This window comes from Bemisia tabaci, chromosome 2 (assembly GCF_918797505.1).
Source record: "Bemisia tabaci chromosome 2, PGI_BMITA_v3".
Lineage (NCBI taxonomy): Eukaryota > Metazoa > Arthropoda > Insecta > Hemiptera > Aleyrodidae > Bemisia > Bemisia tabaci.
In genome coordinates, this window is record NC_092794.1 from 65,686,746 (window position 1) to 65,708,717 (window position 21,972).

A 21,972-nucleotide genomic window follows, 5' to 3' on the forward strand; every position below is an offset into this window, starting at 1 on the left:
AGTTTGCTGAAATATTTTACGGCAAAAAAGAAACCCAACGAGAGGCTTAAAACCTTGACTATCATCTGCTAATGGTAAAACCAACGAACTTCTAATTACATTTTTTAGAGAAGATGCAATGATTTACATTTATGGCACAGAGAAAAACAGTTACAAAAAATTCACAAAAGTGTATACTGAAAAAGTTATGTAATTTGAAACGTCACTAATTTCGGTGAGGAAATCACTGATTTTTGTCAACTGTATAAGATTTTGAATTAAGGTGTATAATTCTATCCCAAATGGTATTTTCATCCTTACTATACCAGGTATTTGCATATGATAGTCAAAATTTCAAGCCTATGATTAAGTTTTATCCTGTGACTCTCTGAAAAAAAGCCAAAATGCGAACACTGCAGATAAAGAGGCTCTGAGTAGACTTCACTTCCTCGCTAATATTCAGTTGCCTTACCGATGCTCAGGGCATGTAAGGGGGAGAGAGTAATGTCCAATTGCAGCAACTGTTGCAATTGTTGCTGTGGATCTTGCGTTTCAGAATTTTCCCATCCGATTGTCATGCAGTCTCAACTTCAATTTTTCATACCTCCCAAACCATTTATTTCCCCAGAACTCATGACCACGCATTAGATGCAAAATAAGATGGCCACTTAAAAAACCGGTTTTGATAGAAATAAAAATTGCAACCTTTTTGTTTTCTTTACTTTAAAAAAATTTCATCATCTAAAAAACTGGAAAAAAGTTTTAAACGCAGTCTCAAAACCTAACTTAGGATTTATACTGTGGGAATTTTGTTACTAACTCCTTGCAAAAGGGTGTCTTTAAGTTGCGTACATGTACACATTGCTCTTGATCCATATGCACTGTTCAGATGATTCCGCTCCTACGCAAATGCAGCTTACTGATAACAACAGATTTTGACTTAATAAGAACAAAGAGAATTCTAAAAAAAAAGGAAGATTTATTAGAAATAACATGTTCTTAAAAACAGGGAAGGATGGTAAACGCCACAACCAAGAAAGAAAGTCAGCTTTCAGCAAAAACAATAAGAGAAGTAAAAAGTTCAGAATTCCAGCGATGAAATGTAGCACAGATGGTAGAAAAAAGCTGAGCATCATTTGTTGGAGAAGTGGCTTTTCCATTTCATTGACTAACGATTACCAAGACTAAATATACAGAAACACGTTTAGAGCACGTGTGCGGTATCACAGCCAAGGTAATTGAAAACAAAAGATTCCCTAGCCAACTACTCCACAGGGATTTCTTCAACTTTGATTAAGAATTCAATTGATTCTTCTTCTACACTTCCTGCGTCAGCGCCTTCCAAGTCATCAGTATCAACATCTGCAAAAAGATGGAAAAATAATCAATGGATGGAACCAGTGACTTGATTTATCAGTCATCTATCAACCATGTTAATGAGATATGGCAGAAGCTGTTCGTGACGTCTTTCCTAAAAGGGAAAAACTACAGGTTCACTTCTCAGACAAAATTTCTTTGATTTTGGAATTCCCAAACATTCTCGGGTTTTAGGACATAAAATTCCCCGACATTTCCATGAAGTTTCAAGGGTGTTGAATGTTAAAAAGTTTTCATAAACCACTTTTAAAATCAAGTTCTTTTAGGGTTAAATGAAGAGAGAGGGATTCAGGGACTTCGGAGCAGAGACTGTTGCAATAGGCATCTCAAATGTTTATCAGAAGTACAACTTGTAGACTTTGCCCTGAAAAATACAAACTGTATGATATTATAATAATTATTTAACAGAACAAACAAATTTTTTAATTCGACAGCAAATCACACTGGACTTTAACACTCTTCACCCTTCAGCACTTTTCTGAAAATCTGATTTCCTGAGATTCTTTCCAACTATTTCAGAACAAGTCATTCTGTGGCATCGATTGGGAAAATGTTATCCTGACATTTAATCTAGTCTTTGCCTTCAAACAGAATATCAAACAGTGTTGATGCAGAACATCGCAAGAGTACTTACGATTACGAAGTTCCAGTCGTCGTTTCTTCTTGTCCTTCCACCGTTGCATTCGTTTGGTTATTGACTTCTTGAACTCATCCATTAGTTTACATCTTGCCTCAATTAATTCCTGGAACATTTAAAGAGTTGTTTTAGAGGAGAAAATGCCTTGAAAAGATAAAACTTGTACAAATATAAGTTTACGATGACAATCATAGGTATATAGAAGTAAGTGGATCCTACATTAGTTTGAACACTTTGAAAAATTTGACGCTGATCTTTAAAATTTGAATAAACTCTGTCAAATGAATAAACTGTTAATGTTCAATTTCCATACATCGATAAATCTGTTTTTATTATTATCAAACACTGGATTTTAAAGTGATTTTCAATTTTACTGGAAGGAACTGTTTTGGGGTAAAACAATATCTTCAGAAGATTTTTGCTGAATAATTGAAGACACAGTGGGTCAATTGGACACTGCAGATGCAGCCAATGGAGTACACCTTCAATGGGCAAAATCACATTTTATAAATCTTGGTAGGCTAATTAGAGATGGCTAAAAGGCATCCTAAAATGTATGATGAGCATAAACTGAATCATACACTTTCAAACCTGGCAGATCAGTTTCTTTTTCTGCCCTACCTTCTGCCTTCTTCCTTCAATCCATCTCAAAATTAGGTTTAATCGGAGGGAAATGTATAAAAAAACCTACTTTATGTGGGCAAGCAATTCTTCTATCTGTTTTCTCCTCATTAAGATAAGACAGCAACATCAATTGCTTTAAATTGATTGGAATTATACGTGAGGGAGATTGATAACAGATTATGAGATTGTTTGTTTATTTAAGTTAAGATTTCTCACATCTCTGCCTGAGTCAAGCTGATCACCAGCAACATATGAGGACTTATATGTAACAATAGCGGTTGCTGACATCCGCCATTTTTAGGGCAAACGCTTTTTTCGAATTCTGGAGCTCTCAGGAATGCCTGAGCAAAGTTTCAGACTTCCAGCATAATTATTCGGCGAGATATAAACTGAAAACCATGTTACTTGTAAAAGCAGCGGATATGAGACTCCACTGTCCTCAGTGTTCTCCTCAGCTGGCGCGGCAGGACACTGCGGAGATTCTAACGCACTTGCGATGACCGTAGAAGATCGTAAAAAGTTTGGTTTTTACAGGAAGAGTTGCTCTTCATGAAAATCTTTATAAGAGTCCTCTCGGTTCTACAGGCGGCAAAGTGCAAAGCTTCAAAAACTTCAAACGCGATTTTCTCAAAATGTGAAAACTCGACATCCGCTAGTGTTACATGTAAGTCCTCGTATGCGTTAAGCATCATATGAGTTAGATACCGCAATAAGATGAATAAATCCGATCAGAGAATGAGAGCACTGCTAAAATCCTGAATAAATATTCATTCTCGCTTTCTTAGATATTTAAAGTACAATCACTTGGTAATTTTTCCTTTTGGACTGGCATTAGGAACAATTTTAATTGTAGAAGGCTTGTTCCGTTACCAAAGAAGACCGTTATAACAATTGATCTGACTATTTGAACCACGAATCTCACCTTTGATGCTTTGGTCATCCGAGTTCTATCTTTTTGTTCGAACTCTGAAGTGTACTTCTTCAAGTTCTTCTTGATGTCCTTCAGTTGTTCCGGAGAGAGTAAAGTTGGTGGGCGTGGTCTCCAGGCAAATTGAACGAATGATGTAGTATTGTACCGCTTAAGTATTTTCCCTTGGAAAGACCAAATCCAGTACCCAGTGTCAATCTGCAATTAAACCACAGACAGTTGTCAAATTTGGGAAAACTTATTACTCGCAATTTTATGCAATGATTCCAACTCTAATCTTTGGAAGAATTTTCCAGCTTCCACAAAAGAAATCTAATATCATTAGGTTCAAAAGTTCTATAAGTTTAAAATCTGCCAAGTCTGCCACCTGTGTGGAGTATCTGGTCTTAGCTACAGAAAAAACATTTTACATGAACTAAAATTTAGGCAAATATTTTTTTTCTCTCTTTTTTTTTGCATAAACGTGATTAACAAAATTTAGAAACATGTCCTATCAGATTTTCCCAAGGTATATAAATTTCAGCAAAAATATGAATACTACAAAAAACTGGTAATAATTATCTATGTATACTTAAGTCTGTAACTTTGGTATCAACTGTTACAACTTGCTTTTTTCCCTTCTAGTTGTCAGTTATATTAATTGACAGTTATCTCTTTCATCCATACACATATGTAAAGAAGGAGCAATAGAAAAAATGAAACTTTACTGACCCAGTCGAAACTGTTTTTCACTGAGTTAAGGGAAAAGGACTATTCCTGTTCCTTAAAAAACTCCGATCACACATACCTTCGACTTCCACTGAGGCACACCTGAGAAAATGTAGCGGCCAGTTGGATCCCATTCAACCTCTGAGGCGTTGAAATGCTCTGTGGTATTCATTGACGCAAAATCATTGGTGTCCACAAATTCTAGAGCTCCACTATCTGCCAAGAGTTGAGCAAGAACTATGAACTGACCATGTGGAGACCAGAATAAGTGGCTGCAAGTTCGCTTTTCAAACTTTTCTGAAGAAAAAAAAAAAAAAACAAAAAGAATTGAGGATAAGTCATAAGAGAGGTAGTTACAAAATCGATTCAATGTCAAATCTTAGTTTGAGTGTCAAAAGAAATTCATCATCTCATGAGGAGAAAATTTCATTGAGCCCCTAAGTTTATCATAATTTGGCTGAATCAGAATTTTTTTTCAAGTTTCTGCAAAATCTTTCAGTGTCCCATGAAACAGAATTTGACTTGTTGAATGTGTTTGCAAAGGGATTTTTCAAACTGGTCCGCTTACAAAAATTTGTACCAACCATTGGACTTTAAATAATTATTTTTTTCTTACATATTTTTGGAAAAAAAAAGCAAAAATATTGAAAACCAATGTACCAGGAAATTTTCAACTTCAGTCTTCGGTAATCAAGCTGACTTGGAGTTCATTCATACAGCTGAAATTTGCAGCTTAGTGCTAGTCTCAAATCAATCATTATTTTGATTTGCATCCACAGGGAGAGAATGCATCCGAGAATTTTAGCTTCTGAGGATTCAAATTAATGTAAAAGGCACTCGAAACTTTTTCATACTCGCTCAGACAACACAGGCTGAAACTGCTGAGCCAACGCGCTACTCACAAAATTTGCAGCATTTTCCTATTGCCTAACTTTCCCAGGTTGCTGTATATTCCCTTTCCAGATTTCCTTCACTGCCGGAAACCCGGATCTATCAAGTGAATTTCTGTAACCAATGATTTTTTCTTGTCTGTTAGAGGTTTCCCTTGTCTTGCTTTAGGTATAGGGCTCCTTTAGGTTTGAACATCCTCTCCAAAACGCGAAATTTAAAACAGCACAATTTTAATTGGGTTTCATTGAAAATCAAAACATAAAAAAACTTACTCAAACAAACAGGGTCCTGTTTTGTTTTAACATTGTAAAAGCTAACAGTGACGTTCTTTGGTTCTCCATGAACAATTGCGAATTTACTGCCAACAGGTTCCCAGGCAAACGCATGGATTTGTTCTTTAATTTCGATACTGTCAACAGGGATCAATTTTTCCCTCATGTGGAATATTTCCAAGTTATAGTACATTTTCTGTAAAGTTAAAAACACAGAAAAAAGTCAGATTCATTCACTACATAAACCTCCCGACCCATCTGCCAATAAATACATTGACTGATGGAGCAGAATGGTGAACCAGCGTCCAGCGAAGGACATTTGGATTACATTTTGCAATAAGGAACCACTATTTCTGGCCCATTTTAGAAACAACATACATGTCATTGGTTTCTCTATGCAGATATGTGCTTTTAGGGGAGAGTCAGAGATAGTCGTTCCTTACTGCAAAATGTAGTCCATTTGAGAGCGGGATGAGAAGCTTTGCAATGCACTGCGTTTGGCAAGAGGGAAACCTTCCTTCATTGACCTTCCTCAGGCCTTGTCTCCACGAGCCGTTTTGCGGGATTTGTCCCAGGGAAAAATCCCACTTACGAAGTTGGGAAAAATATTGAGTTAATCAATATTTTTCCCAGTACCAAGTATGGTACTTGTACCCCTAGGACCCACTGAGAGAAGAAGAAGAAGTGAAAACGAATTGTGCGATATTTTATTCATTACTACATTGTTCATGTTTGTTTAGTTAAAAAATGTGTCTAATTGTCAATTGAGTGCAATTATTATTTTAATCCCGGTCAAATACTCGACTTTAACTAATTTATCTTCCCGCGCAAACTAGTCGCAGGACTGCAAAGAGCCCCGTCCCGTGGAGACGGTAACTGGGAAAAATCCCAGAAGTTTCATTCCTGCGACTCGAACTTGGGAAAAATCCCATGAAAACGTCCCGTGGAGACAAGGCCTCAGTTGCTCACGTTAGCTTAGTGCTTCTTTGGACCGTTATCATTTATGCATATTATTTATTACACACTTAATTTAGTAAACTTCATTGTAGCTGGAAAAATCTGTGACCAATGAGGGCAAATAGAAGCCTGGGGGTGGGCCGAAAAACAGCTTTTTTCAGAAATCACGATGATAGTGCTCTAAACTTGCGCATTGGCATAACTTTGAAACTTATCAAGGAGTGTATAAACAAGAATTTGTTTGAGCTTGCACCCAGAAGTTTTGTATAAAGTAATTTTTTTATTTCATGCGTTTCTTGTTGATTTGATTGAACTTCATAAGCATAGTAAAAATCAGCTAGAGCCCTTATTTCCGGGATCTAAACTTACATTTAGCAATACTTTAAGGCGTGCTGACTGGCTTTAGGATTAAAGTAATAGTTGTGCTCCCTACAATGCTGGAAACAAAATTGTGACTGTTTTTTCAACAATCATAATTGTATTTGCGAGTGACTAGGCGAATGCGCAGGAAACCAGCTTCCAGTTTTTGGGGACCATTTTTTTAAACGGATTAAGAGTAAAATATAATTTATCTTGAATGTAAAGGGGCCCATACAATATTCCTAAACTTGCCTCTGCTCATATATCTGTGAAAATGTATGTTTTATGAATTGTTGAGTGCAACAAAGTTTTATGAAAGATATATCTTGCTCTTATTCCGATTTATTGTTGGGAATTCTGTGGATTCTTTGGGCCTACAAGGCATAGAGGCCACATAATTGACACTAAACCCAAAATTACCACATGGCAATGAACAAATGTAAGGTTTTAACACACAAGAGTAATTTTTTAATACAGTAAGACCTTGATTTAAGATATGTCAAGAGACTGACAAATCGATACATTCAAGCATGGAATCCGTTAGATAGCAATTCGATGCATTGAAGTCTTACTGTATATCAACACAAGGCAGTGGCATGTAGCAAGTTTTAGCATGTGTCGTTGTCACTATAAGTTAGTAGAGTCCATGCCAAATAAGTTAACGCACTTCTAGACTGCAAGAGAAGATCGCCTGACGTCACTTTGACATGCAAAGTGAATGGAGAAATCAAGATGGTGGATCTTCTGTCACAAAAAATGAGTAAATTTTTTTTGGCGTGGACTCTACAGCTAAATAGCAAAAATTGATTCATTAAAAAATTACTGTTGTGTGTTCAAGTCTATTATGTGTTCTGTTTCGTGTTCTTTCATTGTGCAAATTTTGGCTCCGATGTCAATTGAATCAAGGAGCACGAAAGCACACCAACTCGGTAACTCAAAAATGCTCAATTTTCATTAAAGAGAGTCAGTTTTCATTAAGGTCATTAAAGTTAACGCATCTGTTCCAGCTTGGACCTTTAAAGTGTCCTGAAGTACTTGTCTTTCGGCACAAAAAATCTATTTCTTGTGCTAACTCTTCAACTACTCCGCAGTTTTGCAGGTGTCTTGATTATTTTCATTTTTTCGAGTTGGTGTGTTTTCGTTCTCAGTGATTCAATTGTGGGGCCTTCATGCCTCAAAAGCCCAAAGGGGATCCACTAAAGTCCCAATGATAGATCGGAGTAAAATCATGAGATGATTACCGGTTGCTGATACCGATACTTGCACAAAATAGAGCTCATTAGCTGAGGTAAGTTAAAGCACAGAGGCTCTTGAGCATCAAAAGGTACTTACACTGTACTTGATATCATTTTTTTCCTTCTTGATTTTACTGTATCGATCCACTTTGACACAAAGATAATCTCCACTTTTCTGCCAATGGATTTTACAGTCCGCTACGTTGAAAACATTGTTAGTACGAAGTTCTTTACGACTGAAATCCAAAAGAGATCAAAATAATAAAACCAACATTAAAAGAGAGGGCTGCAAAAATGTTGATACAAATACAGTTAGGAATCGTGTAGAGAGTTACTTTGCTACTTTTGTGAACGAGGTGCTTCACCTTGTTTCCTACCATGCAAATCGTACATACATGATTCACAGTAGTGGCAAGATGCGGAAAACTTCCACAGCATTAGTGACACTACTTACAAGTCAGTTATTATGTAGTAAACGAAAAAATTTTCTTGTGAAGGCAAGCTGGAAGTAGCACTGTGTTACCATCGTTATAGGGTGCCTTGAATGAAGGAGTTGTGTAAAATATTTTGTGAGTCCGAATTATGTTCTAAGTGAAAGATTTAAATGACTAACTGCATCAGAATTAAACTAATAACTCAATGAGCTTGTTAACGTGTTTCTAATTCTTGCATTTTCAGAAACTGCATTGTCTCCTGATCACGCAGTAATTTTTTCAGATTTTTTCGAGCCATTTTTCCCTCCGAAATCGACTTTTGAAGTTCGAAAGGACTACGTGCAAAATGGGCCATTTGGGGCTCGGGGCGGATACCTTTGAGACTTGCCCTATTCATTCACCTAACAATGCCCCATCTTTTCCCAAAGTTTCAAGCCCCCCAAAAATTTTGGGGAGACGCGGCGGGGGGTCAAAGTTAAAAACCGGCAAAATTTTCGAGAATTTATTACGCGAAAACCAAGACGTTTTGGAAAACGCGGTTTAAACGAGCGTATTCAGCGTGACGAGAGCTTTCAGAAAATGTATAACATCATAGGGTTTTGTCAACTTCAGCTCGAGTTATCGCCTCCGAAACGCCGGAACGCTCAAAAAAGACCCCTTATTTTTTCACGTTTGGGCCGATTTAAAAAAAAAGCCATTTTTGTATTTTGATGAAAAACTGATATGTTGTTCCTGACTCTCTGTAGCCCCTCTGGGTCTTTACCGCATGCTGGGGAAATGTTTTGGTCGCGAGTTATAAGAGCGGAAAGGAGCGAAGGTCGGGAAAATCGGCTATTTTAAACTGCGCGCGGCGACGGATCAGGAGACATGTGGCAACAATGCGAGGTCGGCAGAGGAGTGTGATTCGCCGAACTGAGTGGGAGGGGACGTTTTCCCTCCGATCAACGCCGCGCGCTCAGTTTAAAATAGCCGATTTTCCCGACCTTCGCTCTTTTCCGCTCTTATAACTCGCGACCAAAACATTTCCCCAGCATGCGGTAAAGACCCAGAGGGGCTACAGAGAGTCAGGAACAACATATCAGTTTTTCATCAAAATACAAAAATGGCTTTTTTTTAAATCGGCCCAAACGTGAAAAAATAAGGGGTCTTTTTTGAGCGTTCCGGCGTTTCGGAGGCGATAACTCGAGCTGAAGTTGACAAAACCCTATGATGTTATACATTTTCTCGTCATCGCAAAGCTCTCGTCACGCTGAATACGCTCGTTTAAACCGCGTTTTCCAAAACTTCTTGGTTTTCGCGTAATAAATTCTCGAAAATTTTGCCGGTTTTTAACTTTGACCCCCCACCGCGTCTCCCCAAAATTTTTGGGGGGCTTGAAACTTTGGGAAAAGATGGGGCATTGTTAGGTGAATGAATAGGGCAAGTCTCAAAGGTATCCACCCCGAGCCCCAAATGGCCCGTTTTGCACGTAGTCCTTTTAAAATGCCGCGTTTGCCCGCGCTTTAGCGGCAATTCAATATGGCGCCGGAATTACCCCCTGGCTTTCTTGCCACACATTCGACCGGGCGCCGTCAGCGGGACCTCTACGCGTTCGAATATCGAGGCTAATCAAAACAACCAACTGGCTGTTATCAATTTCATCTTTTGACAAAGATTTCTCTAGTTTTTGGCATATTTTCTGAACTGTTATTCGTTCAACTAAAATATCTAACCTTGCTTTACGAATATCTCGACCTGCAATCTCCTTGGAACGTTGGAAAATCCGAAAATATTGACCAAATTTGTGCTAGTTTACTTAGTCATTTCAGTACACTGAGATACTGAGTTTCCATGGTAGTGAAGTGAATTTGGGAATAATTCTTCTTGAAAATGTTGAGTGCATATGTTTTTGCAATAGTTTTTGTTTAAACTTCAGAAACAACAACAGATCGGCCGGTCAAATCCTGACACTGTTATTGACCATGCCGAAGCTTCATGATGCGAAGCCTCGTGCTTTGTTTCGGGAAGTAAATATTTTGGAGAAAACTTCCTACTTCTCATTTACAGCAATCTAAATAGAATCAGTAATCGAATGTCCTTCCCTTAATGGCTCTCTTTAAAGAAATATCCACAATATATTACATGTAGGTATCACTTGTTTACTCTTAGGAAGCCACCCAAGAATAAATAGCCTTCGACAATTTTCTATTCTGGGACCGTAAACTTATTAAACTGTTCAGTGTTCCATAATTATTAACAGGTATATTGTGAATTGCTAGTGTGTGCCATTCTTTGATAGTTTGTCTCAATGCGAGATATAACATCAGTGATTTAATCTCAATTTCTCATCCACTCATTTTCTACGTAATCACATCCTCCACATGACTTTGATTCACTTTGAACCTGATTTTTTTTTGGTAAATAATGGCTCACTATGCTGAGCGTTTTACCAGAAAGTCAGTTTTAAGTTACATTCTTCGACATGGAACTACATACAAATTTTGTGAAGATGCATGCCCTGACTCTGAATAAATGGATGTTATTAAAAATCCTGAAGATGAAAGGTGAGTAGCTAACTACTTTGTAAGTTCCCTTCTCAATTTCGATTACCTAAGTATATGGTTTCTAATGGCGGATAGTAAGAGTCGTCCAGAAAGTAAGTTTACCTGTTAAATACTTCCTAAACGAAGATAGGTAGAGACAATCTGTAATAAGCTTTGAAAAGTCACTACCCTGGTTCTCTAATACGCTGTAGATTTTTAAATTTGGCTTGATAGAACTCTAGAAAAGTGGGATTTTCTGAACCCACCTCCTCTCCGCACGGGTTCAAAATTAGCGATAGACACAGTGGCTCATTTGCGAATGAGGCTCTGTAAAATTTTGGACCTGTGCGGAGAGGAGGTGGATTCAGAAAAAGCCACTTTTCTAGAGTTCTATCAAGCCAAATTTAAAAATCTATGGCGCGTTAGAGAGCCCAGAGTATTGGCTTTTTTAAAGTTTATTACAGATTTTCTCGAAGTACCTATCTCAGTTTAGGAGATATTGAACAGGTAAACTCATCTCTGGACGATCCTCGTGGTTGTTCTTCCCTCTTTCTTGCAAATTCTTTATTGAAATGAAATACATAAGGCTCTTTATCCTTGAAATATCATTATGAAAAAGCAACTGAGTTTAAAGATTGAGACAAAAAAAAGATAATGGTGACAGTAAAATGAGGTGAGAAAATCTACCAACTGGAGGCATCCACTTTAAAATATTGCAATCACATGAATTTGTTGGCTAGCGCATCCATCTACATAATTGATTTTAAGGGTTTTCATGGGTGTACTGAAGGAAAATCTAGACAAATTTTCTTCGACTCATAATTTGATCAGTACCTAGACATTTCTGCTGTGAAATGGAGACCTCAGGTTTCCATGTCAATCCAGTGATAAGAGAATACCTTGGTGTGCCTTCGAATTAACACTTGCTACATTTTTTGTGATTTTCAATTACTGGATATTACATTCATTGCACACCGCAAACATTTTTTATGAGAAAACTACATATGTTCCAAAGAATTTAAAACAAGTCATGTGCACGTTGGAGCAAATTTACTTCTGTTCTAGTTTGAACATTATTGGTACGTACCTTTCAATTTCAGGATTTAACGGCTTTTGCCGAAGGGTCTGTTGGTGCCGGCACACACAGTTCCAGGGTAGAATGGAGATCCATGTCGAAGAAAATTCCTTTGAACTGATTTTTTAGTAAATAAATGCTCAGATAACTGAAGCATAATTTACTACACTATCAGACTTCAAAGGGAGTTGGTCATGAGGAAGTATTCACAACAGCAAAGGAAAGAATATGTGGATATACAAGTAGAGGTACTTAATGAGCAAATATACAGATTACTGACTTTAACACTCGCAAGAAAGGAGGAAAAATCTTAGAGTAAGTGCTTGGTATCAGATGTTCTAGCAGCAAAAAGCCCGTCCAATGTGAAGATTGTTTGATTACCCAATGGTTGCAAGTGCAAGAATCTATGTATGACCGCAGAAAATGTATCATTAGAAGAACACTTATAAGTATATTTTGACTAACACAAACACTGTAAAAATCGTGTGCAATGTTAACCCCAACACCGAAAACACGGTGATTTCAACTGAAAAACCAAGCCTTTAGATACTTAAGTGATAGGGACACACACATATAACTAACACAGTTTTGGAAGCTATTTCCGGATTTCCCAACGTTTCAAGGAGATTGCAGGTCGAGATATTTGTAAAGCAGGGTTAGATATTTTAGTTGAACAAATAACAGTTCAGAAAATATGCCAAAAACTAGAGAAATCTTTGTCAGAAGATGAAATTGATAACAGCCAGTTGGTTGTTTTGATTAGCCTCGATATTCGAACGCGTAGAGGTCCCGCTGACGGCGCCCGGTCGAATGTGTGGCAAGAAAGCCAGGGGGTAATTCCGGCGCCATATTGAATTGCCGCTAAAGCGCGGGCAAACGCGGCATTTTAAAATTTCGAACTTCAAAAGTCGATTTCGGAGGGAAAAACGGCTCGAAAAAATCTGAAAAAATTACTGCGTGATCAGGAGACAATGCAGTTTCCGAAAATGCAAGAATTAGAAACAGGTTAACAAGCTCATTATAGAGAAGAGGAAAAAAGCTTTGGTGTTCAATTTTTACCTATTCTGAATTGAACTTTTGGCAGATGAAAATTTATCCGACTAAAACTGAAAAATACGTACTTCTGATGAATATTTGAGCAAAATTTAAACTAAAGACAAAAAAACTGCTTGATGTTTGAGGCTCATGGCCTTGAAAGTAAATGTTCTGTGGATGCCTCTTTTGCATAACTGGAAATCAGGCCTTTAGGCGAAAATCTGAATGGATCATTAGATAGCGTATGCAGCAAGAGCCGCAATATTTATTACCCAATCAAAATTTTATGTAGAATACAAAAGATGCATTAAAACTTTCCAAATTCAACTTTTAAGTTGAAAATAACAGTTCATGTCTACATCAATTCACACTTCCCGCTTACAGAGAAACCAAAGTTGCTTAAAGGAAATCGCGCACTTAAGTAATTTCAGTACATTTTGAAATGAAAAAACTTTCCTATGCACTAACTTTTTTTGGCAAAATTAAAGATGCCTCTCTATCAGAGTAGAGAAACAATGTGTGTGAAACCAAGATCACCTTATTTGCCTGATTTACAGGTTGGTTTTAATGCCTCATCTGGCCTGCGTTGATGATGGTTTCTTTGCAAGCGGGAAGTTTGAATTCACTGTTTACGATGTCAACTACGAACTTTTATATCTCGCTTACAAATTGATTTTGAAAGCTTCCAATGTGTTTTATGTCACCTACATGAAATTTTGATGACAGCACATTTGCTGAAAAGCATAATTCCTTACCCTGTCTAGAGGTTCATTGTGACAGAGAAGAAAAAATTATTCACCTGGGAACTTCCATGAGGACAACACGAGCAGGTCCATCTTTCGACTCAGCAACCCAATATGCTAAGATGTTGTCAGTTGGTGACCAAGAGAAATCCTTGATGTCTGAGACATTGATGCTTTTCTTGTCCAATAATCCAAAAGACTAAAACACGACACTGAATTTAGTACTTCTAAAAATCTCTTATTCACTTTAAATGACAGGAGCAATGGTCCAAAATATGCAGGATCATGGGTCATGTTCAAAAAGGCAAAGGTTATTAGGAAAGCTATGACTCTGTCCACCCCCACCCCCCCCCCCCCAAATGTTTGTGAGCAAAATTGAACGTGGTAATATCGCAACCACTATTGAACTTTGCAATTCTGCAAGAAGACCTTGCTACCACGATCAACAATTTGTCATGTTAGGTGACACACACTCAGTCTTACATAGTTATTTCTGGACTTTCCATAGAAATGTCTATGACATGGCAAAAGTTAAATTTTTCCAGTGAAACTCTGAATTATGGGACTGGAGCTTAACTCAAATTTCCTTTGAAGTCAACTCAAACTTGGTCCTGCCAAAATATGATTTGACAGGAAATGGCTGGACAACATTTTAAAAAAGAAAATAGCATAAAAAGCCTGTACTTACTGGTGTTTCATAAATACTGAGTAAATTACGAGTTATTCGGGCAAAATACTTGTCATCTTTGGACCATCTAAAAATGGGCCAAATAGCCGGCATTTCCAGACTGAAGGATCTCATTTCAGCTCCAGATCGAATGTCAAAAATAATTAATTTCTTGTTGACATTCTCAGTTTGTGGAGAGTATGTGACCATATATCTGGAAAAAAAAAGAAGATAAAATGAAGATCAAAATACAAATGCCCATCTCAGCTTTTCATTGAGACGTAATTCATTGTGTGGCTCTGCCAGCAGGGACTGTCGAGACAATTTAAAAAAAAGTAAACTGCGAACAGAAAAAAAACCACTAGGGAGCGTTCATAGATTACGCAACACACTATTTTGGCTTTTTTGACCCCCCCTCCCCTTGTGACGCTTTAGCGACATAGATCCCTATTCACTAATACATAAAAACAAAATGGCTCAACACTTTACTCAGCCACACCCCCCCCCCCCCCCCCCGGAGTGTTACGTAATTGATGGACGGCTCCATAAAGAGTTTGATATAAAAGCACCATTTGTACCTGTTCATAGCCCCCTACATAATTCTCGAATTTTGTCTATTGATAGATCACACCTGAGACCTCACTCACTAAAATCTGCCAACTTCTGAGACAAGGTGCAGAGTTTGTTTCAACCCCAATTTACCTGACTTTATTTTGCCTTTTCAGGGTTTATGACCCCCACGGTGTTACATACAACCCCTACCCACCAATTGTCGATTAAAAGAACCGAAAATAGGAGAGGGGATGCTACTGATAGTTTTACTTATTATCTAATTTTTCCTTGGAACGAACCTCAATTCATATGGTTTTAAAATTCACTCCTCAATTTGCATTTATGAAGAATCCCCAAAGGAGGAGTGGTTAACTTAGAAAAGCATCAGAAGTTAAGGTTTCCACTTGTTCCGAGCAGAAATTTTGATTCTCTCTCCATAGCAAAGCATCACAAGAAAAATCACCAATTCAACATCTCACACAGGGGGCTATAAACTTGAATTTAGCAGTTACTTGAAACTAGGCTAAGAATATTTCAATACACACCAAAGTATCTACTTACTGTTCACAAGGTGAAAAGTCCACAAACTGGGCACCAGGATGATGAAAACGCATGATCCTCTCCCATTCTGGTCCACCCCACAAAATAACACCAAGTTTGTGGAACGTTACCAAGTATGTTCCTAAGGGAGACCATTGCACATACGTTTCAGTCCATCCTTCTTTCTCACAAATCACTTGCGGCTGAGGTAGAGTATTATGCCAAACTTGAACAAGATTCACTGCCAGACAGAGTACCAATTACATGTTAAAATACAAGAATTACTGATATTATTGCACGCAGCTCTGGGCTTTGTTGAAAGAGGTTCTAGAAGAAAGAGGAAAAAAAATACCTGGAACAATGAACTTGGTGAGACGACTTTAAAGGAGAAGCCAGGCATTAACACCAAGGGTTTTTGTTCACTTGTGGGTTTCAATGAAAATAGCACAGCATCAGTTAGTTTCGCAGGTGGTGACAACTGATTTATTTCTTGCATTTCATTCAATCCACAACTCCTGTATGTCAGCATCCTGTGGTATAGTGGTTGTAGTGCTGGCTCTACAATCAGGAGGTCCCGGGTTCAATTCCCGGCTAGGCGACCCGAGTGTGATGGTCTCAAACAACGGTTGACTTGGGCTGGTACATGGTAGGGACGGAGGGGGGAGGGGATCTAACGGGAAGCGCAAGGATTACTACTTGTGTGTATTTGAAGTAGTAAAAAAAAAAAAAAACTCAGAACTTTTTCATTTTACAAGATCTAAGAAAATAGAGCACAGACTTTTTTCTTATTTTTTTTTTTTAAAAAAGAGTTAAAAAACTTGTCGATCAGTTTTTTATCCAATCATAGTCCGAACAATTCACTTTGAGGACAAATTTCTGCTTTTTTGAAGGAAACCCAAACAGCCCACTTACAACACATTGTCAGTATGTTGTAGAGAGTCACATACTTCATTCACTTCAATGAATTCATAGAAGGTATAATTTTCAAATCAGGATTCCTTTTTTTTGCCGCTGGTTGACTGTACATTCCGACGAAAGAGCAAAAATAATTGCTTAACAAAGAAAGATAAACAAACTTACTATCATTTCTGACAATATACTGGTCAAAGGCATCTGGATCCAAAAGCCAGTATTGGAGATTAGGGAGTGGTTTGTACGGTTCAGGCGTTGGTGGTTCCCAAGCCGGTATCTCCTCATACCTGGGAATGAATGAGTTGTTACACATTAGTATGAAAGTCAAGGACTAAGTTTGAGCAATATTGAAATGTATGTAAAAATAAAGAGACTGACTCTTAGAACTTTAGAATAAGAATAAGAAAAAATTAATTTACAGCTAAGTTACACAGACAGGACTGAAGTGTATCTGATAAGTTGAAAAGAAGAGGCGAGCATATGTTCTTTAAATATTCAAGTAAGCATGCATTTCATGATGTGAGGTGATTACTTCACAAAATCTTTACATTGGTGATAAGTTTTGTTACCAACGAGTGGTTATTGGCTCTGAAAAAACAAGCAATTCAGAAGTATGAAGGATCAAAGAATCGTAATGAAAATCAGGTGAAAAATACTGCAATCCGAGAATCATTGGTAGCTCAGAATCATGTTCACTTCCCTCTCTCTTCCTGCCAAGTGGTTAGTTGCCTTGACAATTTTTAAAGTATGCAATGGAATCGTCAGTGACTCTTGGATTTTGTTCATTTTTACCCAGTTACCATGGAACATCAACTTTCACTTTTCACAGCTCCTAAAATCTTTGCTTCCCAAGAAATCTCCTAAAATCCGTCCCTCTTCGGAGTGTTTGTATCTTTCCCATACAGTACACACTCAGAATTCCTAACAGGTATCAGAACATAATATGAAGTTTACAAAACAAAAAAACAACAAGAAGAAACTGCTAAAAGAACACTGAAATGAAACTGATAAAATTAAGGGAAGGAAATATCAAGCTCTTACTTCTTAAAGTCAGTGAAAGGATTCACAGCAAAGGTATAATTCTTGTCCAATGGTGCATTGTTGTAGATACTGACTGCATTTTGAGCAATGGTGGGACTGGCATATTCAAGGAAAAAATATCTGAAACACAAAATTGAAATGAAAATAAGGGAAAAAGAGAAAAAGAGGGGATGAGAGGGAAAGATAAAAAAAAGAGGACAAAATGCAGATAGACACAGTTGAGATTATATGTTACCATATTGTTACATGTACTGCTGAGTTCGGTGTTCAATTTATTCTCAACGCTCGCAAAAATACCAGAATCTTATGAAATCAAATTGGGAAAGCATCTAATAAGAGCAAATTTGTGATTGAGAAAGTTTCTCTAGTTGCCAAAATTTCTTGAAAATTCAACGAATACTGCATATAAAGGGTGACAAAGTTTCATACCTAGAGGTCGATCCTTCTACTTTCCAAGGATAAAGTTTTGTTTTCTATGAAAAATTTGACCCAAGGAGATTTTGGTCTTCTGTACCGTCAGTGGATTCGAATCAACTGATTTAAAACGTCAATTTCTCTCTCATAAATTGACTTTAGAAATTTCCACAAGACCTTCAATGAATTTGGTGAGACTGAGAGGCATGTTTAAAGTTCCAAACTCAAGTTTAACAAATTTTGAGTACAAGTTGCTTGTAATTAAGAGTTCCATGGGTGAAAGACAGAGAAGTCTTTGTCAATATTTAGAGTTAATTCTTGGAGAATTCTTGTAATCTGTAAAAAGCTTTAAAACTTCCACTCGAAATGCATTGTCCAGAATCAGGTTTGCTCAGAATACTCAAAGCTTGGTTTCCATGGTTAAAATCAGCCTATCATAACAGGTTATGGATGCGTCTGTTAAAGTGTTGCCAATAAAAATTAAGAGGCACCTATGAGTTAAAATCGACATAAATCGCCAGCTGAGTATCAAAAGACATTAGTTTGATCATCTGATTGCAATTAACATTGATATAAAAGTAGCAGTGTCTCTTAATTTTGATGAGCAGCACTGAACTGTCCCATTGATGACCCATTTTTCTTAGCTTTAGTTGTACTGCCGCCTCCTGGGCGAAATGTATCTACCATTTATAGAGAGGAGAGGGATACGGTTGAAGGTAATAAAATTTGCAAAATTAAATTATAGGTATTTTACACAAGTTTAATAAGAGAAAAAATTGACTGAATTCAGTGAACAAACGCACATCAAGAAAAACTTACCCCTTGGTTTTGCCATCTTCGCCTACAGGATAATACGCGCTGACAATCTGCCCTGGTTCAGAGAAGAAAGAGTTGATGACACTCTTGAACTTGTTCAACTTCTCAGGTTCAACACGAGGTCCTTTGTCAACAACTATGATGGATTCCACACCATCTGTTTCCTTGGGACGTTCAGCTAAGATGTCACCCAATAAATCTGTAAAGAGATATGGCTGCAAACTTTAAAAGGGTTCTTCAAGCACACCTGCTGTCATATACAAGTTGGGCATAAATTATTAATAAAGATGGTCTCATCACCATTTCCTTCCTTTTCATATACTTACTATAACTCAACATGATGATTCCTGTAACCTCACAAACATTTAGCATCATTGTTGGCAGAACATACATTCCAAGCCAAATTTCCACTGCTAAATAGGTTCCTCTCATCGAAACAAGGTTTAGCACCTTGAGTTATGCTTATACAGTCCCTAATGCTTTCACTTTGAGATAAAAAGTCATCATGAGGGGGGGGGGGGGGAGGCACTTCAGAAAATCGTTCGCAATAGATCCTATAAGCAGGGCCGGATTTACCTATAGGGCACTGGGGCACTTGCCCATAGCGGCAAATTTTGGCACTGGATTAATTGAAAGTTAAAGCGAGAAAAAAGGAAAAAATGGAGACAGAGACGGAGCGAAGTGAAAAGATGAGCGGCAAAATGTATGAAGGAAGGGAGTTGACGCTTGACGGGAGCGGCAAAGCTGCCGCCCCTTAGGTCCGGCCTTGAGCGCTAGGATGATCGTTCTTTGGAGTGATACTAAACAACACGGCAATTTTAAACATCGAGGCAGACTTGATAATCAATGTAGACGTTGATGCTCTGGTTGATAGCTTTGCTAAACTGAAAACCCGGAGAAAAACTTTTTAACCTGATCTTCCGAAAATACATTGCAACTAATACATTGAGCTACACTAGCTTCAACTTTGTCTCCACATTTTATTTTTGTCTCATCCATCCATTCCATTTTGTATATTCGCGGCGCATTTTGAAGCAGCTACGCGCACGCGCCCAGGCGGCGCACGAGGGGGGGGGCAAGATGAGATGGCGTGGGAAGTTGGGAGTGCGGAGAGGGGGAGGGGGAGGAAGGGATACTGTTGACAATATAGTGGCGAAATATTGCAGACCCAGGGGCGGCAAAAAGCTAAATCCAGCCCTGCCTATAAGTGTTCGAAACTCACCTTTGAGTTTCAGGAGCCATGTGGCGCATCAAGCTCGATTTTTAGGGGCCATGGAAGATTTTTTGGGGCTGAATTCACTTCTTGCCTGTACATCGAGGTATATTCAGTGAAAAGTTAGACGCAAGATGTTTTAGTTACAGAACTAGTAGCTGTAACTTGGGAGAGATTTCGAAAAATCACGTAACAGAAAATTGGGATTTTTTTTGGGGGGGGAAGGGGGGTAATTTTTAGGGGGGCAGGTTGGCGCAGAGCTTTCATTTATTAGGCACCATGACCGATTTCTTAGGCGCATTTGACCCGTTAGCGCCTGTGAGTTTCAAACACTGGATCCCTTGCAATCTTCGAAATCTGCAACAGAACCGAAAATCAATGGCCAGGTATGGGTCGTTGACTTTGCTCAGTTCGCTACTGGTGGTCCCTGGTGCGGTCCAGATAAAGTGCATGATATGGAAGATGATCTTGAGGTCATTACGGTTTTTGGCAGGGTCAAACTGGCGTGCGATATATCGCACTGATAACGTCAAAAATCTCCGCAGATTTTGAGATGAAATACAAACAATTCCCCCTGCCCATAAGCCTGAAGAATCATTCTAGACCAAAAAATGAACTATTTCAGAAAAATGAAAGGAGAATTTCGTTTGGAAAAACCTTGCATTTGATACGGAAAATGATAATTGTATCGAAGGCGAAGTTTCCATCCTAACAGGATTCTGCTTTCAGTACTCTGAATTTGGTCAATTTTGTGGTATAGAACAATTAATTAGGCTTAGGCGCAGGGGCTACAGTCCATACTCGGGCTGAAAGTTCAGAATCAGTGGAGATTTTCGACGTAGAGCTTGCACATCATATGTTGAGACAAACATCAATCTTTGATAAGCTCTGAATCAGCACCACTCAACAGGCTAATACATTTAGACAGATGGCACTACTGAAGAGTGATGACTTAAACAATATGTGCTTTGGCGTTTATCTTAACATATGATACATGAGCTCTAATCAATGCGATATGTTGCACACCAGTTCCGCCACATCGGAATCCTTGGCCAATGATCTTTCTTCAATAAGCAGTCGCTAACTGATGCAAGGACGTCAGGACTAGCTCCGCTAAGGATAGCTGATAGTTGCTCATAAGTGGTTTATTAATGATAACATTCTTCAACTGAAACAGGAGAACCTTACAGCTTGGCAGGGGAATATCCTAACCTAGCAGCCACATGAACACCCAGCGCTGACCCAAAATTATGAAAATACAGCAGAGAACAGAGAAATTACCCTGTAAGAGAGTGGGGCAGTAATTCTAATGCGAGTGTAGTTGCGGGCGCTGAGAAATGCTCGGATGCGGGAATTGCGTGATTTCGCTACATATGGTTGTCCGATGTCGGCACGTTGAATACCGCATACCTAACCATGCAAAGATGATAAGTACATCAAATTTACCTTGGTCGGATATTCTGTCTACAAAGCCCTCTTCATCGCTGAAATTCGGCTCTTCATTTTCGTTCGCTTCATTTTTCTTCTCTTGCTGAGCTGCCTTGTCTTTCTTGGCCATTTCGCCTAGGCTCACAGCGGCACGCACGCACTTCACACACTCACAGCCACAGTAATCATGAGAAGTGATGAAGGATGAACCTAAACTGAACAGACTGACCACTCCCACTGAACAGCTTGCGGCGGCGGCGGCGGCGGCAAACCTAGGTCATAAGCGAAAATCGTGACAAAGTTGGGTCCTGCAGTCACAAGCAAGCCTTATTCTCATTGGCTGGTACACCGATGTACATTTTTACATCACGCCTAATTTCTAAAGAGCCCGCCAAAAATACCGTTTTGAAAGGGGTCCCATTTTTAACGTTTTCCGAATGGGATTTCTTGGACTTAGTTAGAAAAGCCTGAAAAATTCTTAAAAGCTTAGGTCACTCTGCCCTTCCAAAAAGTTAATTTTAAAAAAAAAAGTATGCCAGTCCGGGAGTAGGGAAGTGCGGCACAAACATGGCTTTTGCTTTTCCCCAAGTAGGTTCTCCAGGTTCTCCCTCT

The 21,972-nt window shown here is 38.4% G+C and overlaps 1 protein-coding gene across 1 annotated transcript; it reads right to left on the reverse strand.

Annotated features, from left to right (window-relative positions):
- Positions 1–938: 938 nt before the first annotated feature.
- eIF3b (eukaryotic translation initiation factor 3 subunit b) lies at positions 939–21,563 on the reverse strand. The gene is made up of 13 exons (XM_019055466.2): positions 21,379–21,563; positions 18,723–18,918; positions 17,490–17,609; positions 16,617–16,735; positions 15,558–15,777; positions 14,466–14,658; positions 13,834–13,976; positions 8,066–8,204; positions 5,417–5,612; positions 4,333–4,550; positions 3,540–3,743; positions 1,991–2,099; positions 939–1,341 (listed from the first exon to the last, which is right to left on the reverse strand). The coding sequence occupies exons 1-13, from the start codon at positions 21,488–21,490 to the stop codon at positions 1,244–1,246; spliced, it is 2,067 nt and encodes a 688-aa protein (XP_018911011.1). The 5' UTR covers positions 21,491–21,563; the 3' UTR covers positions 939–1,243.
- Positions 21,564–21,972: the final 409 nt, after the last annotated feature.